This window comes from Wickerhamomyces anomalus (assembly GCF_001661255.1).
Source record: "Wickerhamomyces anomalus NRRL Y-366-8 unplaced genomic scaffold WICANscaffold_26, whole genome shotgun sequence".
Classification (NCBI taxonomy): domain Eukaryota; kingdom Fungi; phylum Ascomycota; class Saccharomycetes; order Phaffomycetales; family Wickerhamomycetaceae; genus Hansenula; species Hansenula anomala.
In genome coordinates this window covers 1-3,442 of record NW_017567135.1, presented here as the reverse complement: position 1 = coordinate 3,442, position 3,442 = coordinate 1, and the positions used below count along the sequence as shown (strand labels likewise).

The 3,442-nt window shown below is 29.1% G+C and overlaps 3 protein-coding genes across 3 annotated transcripts; all 3 read left to right on the top strand.

Annotated features, from left to right (window-relative positions):
* Positions 1–180: 180 nt before the first annotated feature.
* WICANDRAFT_81810 (uncharacterized protein) lies at positions 181–822 on the top strand (the record flags this gene model as incomplete). Its single annotated transcript, XM_019185298.1, has 1 exon — positions 181–822. The coding sequence occupies one exon, from the start codon at positions 181–183 to the stop codon at positions 820–822; it is 642 nt and encodes a 213-aa protein (XP_019035850.1).
* Positions 823–1,266: 444 nt separating this feature from the next.
* On the top strand, positions 1,267–2,448 carry WICANDRAFT_65888 (alkene reductase; the record flags this gene model as incomplete). Its single annotated transcript, XM_019184009.1, has 1 exon — positions 1,267–2,448. The coding sequence occupies one exon, from the start codon at positions 1,267–1,269 to the stop codon at positions 2,446–2,448; it is 1,182 nt and encodes a 393-aa protein (XP_019035849.1).
* A 225-nt stretch (positions 2,449–2,673) lies between these two features.
* WICANDRAFT_81808 (uncharacterized protein) lies at positions 2,674–3,429 on the top strand (the record flags this gene model as incomplete). The annotated part of the gene is made up of 1 exon (XM_019185297.1): positions 2,674–3,429. A coding segment is annotated over one exon (756 nt), but the record flags the coding sequence as incomplete, so codon positions are not given.
* Between the last annotated feature and the right edge of the window lie 13 nt (positions 3,430–3,442).

Sequence of the window (3,442 nt, the reverse complement as noted above, 5' to 3'; positions counted from 1 at the left end):
ACTGCACAATTAACTCATTTATCATTATCATATTGTATCCAGTTAACAACAAGAGAATTGATCAATTTTTTCATAAATCATCCAGCAATAACATGTAATAAATTGGTTTGGTTGAATTTACAATGTGATTCATCAACCTCATCCCCTTTAAACAATAATCAATTGACTTTCTTATTGAAAATGTTTGATTGTGATTTAGTTTATTTAAATTTAGGTGGGTTAGAAATTAGTTTTGAAAACTTAATGTTGATCAAGAAGAAATTTTTAAATTTGAAAAGTTTATGCATTGCAAATACTTCAATTGATATTGAATCACTTGTTGAATTTTTAAAACCTCCTAATGATGAAAAATTAATAACTTCTCAACGTTATCAACAATTGGAATTCTTGGATTTAACAGCAAATAGATTTATAAACCGTTGGAGTATTGATAATCCACATTTCTTGAATTGTTGTCCATCATTAGTTGCTTTTGAATTTTCAATAAAGATTATTAATGAATTGGAACAAATTGGAGGGAAATTAATAACAAGAAATGATTATAATGAAAGGGTAGTTTGGAAAACTTTTGACTCATTAGGTAGACGTGGTTGGGTTTTCAAAGTTGATGATTTTAAAAACCAAGATAATCTATCAAAAATTGGATTAACTGAATATGATATTGATACTGGACGTAAAATTTTCAAGATTTTAAAACAACCTGATTTCTTGAAGAATGTTAATAAGAAGATAAGTGTTTCTAAAGGTGTGTTGTTCAATGCAGATGAAGTGTTTGGGGATTTGGAGAGAGGAATTTATAAATATTATGGTATGAAGATGTGAAGTGATGATATGACTATATTTATTGATGATGATTTTGTTTTGTTTCTGTTTTTTGTTTTGATTTGTTATTATTGCATATTTGCTAGTGTTTTCTTTGTTTTTAGTTTCCCTGTTTTATAGTGGTAATATCTATTTGCATTATGATTTGTATGTTTATTAATTCAATATTTGTGTATTTATCATCACTGTCCGCTGAATTTCCGTGTCCGTTGAAATTCCGTATTCCAAATCGGCATAACCGTTTTTTTTTGTTTTTAAACACCGACGTCTTAGAAATCAAAAGAAAAAAAATTCGAAATGCAAACGAAAAAACGTCAACAAAAAAGAAGTTTGATTTGTAATTGGAAATTAAGGAATTGAATCGTATATAAATATCTCAAAATGACTTCTTTTTCAATTAGTTAGTTCTTGTCAAACCTTATCATTAAATCAATTCACATTATCATGCCTCTAATTCAAGATTTCAAACCAATTCCTTTAAAAGACACAGATCTATTCAAACCTATCAAATTGGGTAACCATCAACTAAACCACAGAGTTGCATTGGCCCCATTGACCCGTATGAGAAATGTCAAGAACGTGCCAACTGACCAAATGATTGATTATTATGATCAAAGATCCAACCAAGAAGGTAGTTTTGTGATAACCGAAGCAACATTCATCTCTGCTAAAGCTGGTGGTTATGAAACAGCACCAGGTATTTTCAACGAAGAACAAATCTCACAATGGAGTAAAATTTTCAAAAAAATTCATGAGAACAAATCTGTTGTTTTCCAACAGTTATGGCAATTAGGTTGGCAATCAATCCCAAGTGCTTTAGCAGCTGATGGGTTTAAATATGTCAGTGCTTCTGATGAACCATATATGGATGAAGCTAGTGAAAAAGCTGCCAAGGAATGCAATAATCCTCAACATGGTCTAACTATCCCAGAAATTAAAGAATATGTTAAAGATTTCGTTCAAGCTGCTAAAAACTCTTTGAAAGCTGGTGCAGATGGTGTGGAAATTCATTCAGCAAATGGTTATTTATTGAATCAATTTTTGGATTCTAGATCAAATAGAAGAACTGATGAATATGGTGGATCAATTGAAAACAGAGCAAGATTCACTTTGGAAGTTGTTGATGCCATCGTTGATGCTATTGGTGCTGAAAAAGTTGGTATTAGATTATCACCATATGGTGTTTTCGGTGGTATGAATGGTTCAAATGATCCAGAATTCTTAGCCGTTTACGCTCATGTTATTGCCCAATTGGAGAAAAGAGCATTAGACGGTAAGAGATTAGCATATATTCATTTAGTGGAACCAAGAGTTGCAAATCTTCTAAACCCAGAAGGTGTTGGTGAAGTTGATGGTTCAAATGATTTCATCTACAACATTTGGAAAGGTGTTGTTATCAGAGCTGGTAATTATGCTTTGAATCCTGAAATTGCAGCAAAGGATGTTAAAAAACCAAATACCATGATTGCTTATGGTCGTTTATTCATTGCTAATCCAGATTTACCTTATAGATTGAGAGAAGGATTACCTTTAAATGCTTATAACCGTGATACTTTCTATGCTCCTACCAGAGTTGGTTATACTGATTATCCAACTTATGAGGAGACCAAACAAGAGAAATTATAAATCCAAATATAGATTATCATTATAGACTATAAATATAAATACAAATTATCATGAAATAAATAAAATTTCTTCAAAAATTTTCAATTGTAATCTGTCAGAATTCACGGCTAAATAACACGTTTCGCGAATTTTTAAATCTCGATTAATTTTGTTTTTGCTTTTAAACTTCTCAGAAATTAACCCTTAAGAAATCAAATATTAAAACAATTAAAGAATCACATCATCATGAGCAATACGAGTAATATAAGTGGGAATAATAATAATGAACTAGACTGGGATGCGCTAATGGAATCCAATTTGATAGATAAGCAATCGTTAAACCATCTTGTTTTGAACTATTTGATATTTGAAGGTTATGAAAGTTCAACTGTTAAATTTGCTAAAGAGATTGGTATTGATTTAAACAATAAAGGCACTAAACAAGATGATGAAGAAGATGAGGTTAACCCATTACAAAAGAATTTATTAATGGGTATAAATTCGATAAAGATTAGAAATGAAATTAAGTTAAATATATTGAATGGGGAAGTTCAATTAGCTATAAATAAATTGAATTTGAACTATCCTGATTTATTGGAACAAAATAATTTTCTTCATTTCAAATTATTATTGTTGAATCTAATTGAAATGATTAGAAATAATAATGAAGATTCCAAAAATGATGATAATAATCAAGAACTTTTTGTTATGAACATTATCAAATTTGCTCAAGATAAATTGACAAATAAAGCAATTAAAAATGTTAAATTTATGGAGGAATTAGAATTAACAATGACTTTATTATTATATTCAAATAATAAAGATTTATTACCGGCCAAATTGAATGAACTGTTTGAATTCAAACTAAGAAGAGATATAGCTGATTTAGTTAATAAATCAATATTAGTGAAAGATTCTAATAATTTAATTGATTTAAACTATAAAAAGAAGTTTTATGAAGTTAAACACGAAGATAATGATAACAATAATGGCAATAATGAAGTTAACAATGACG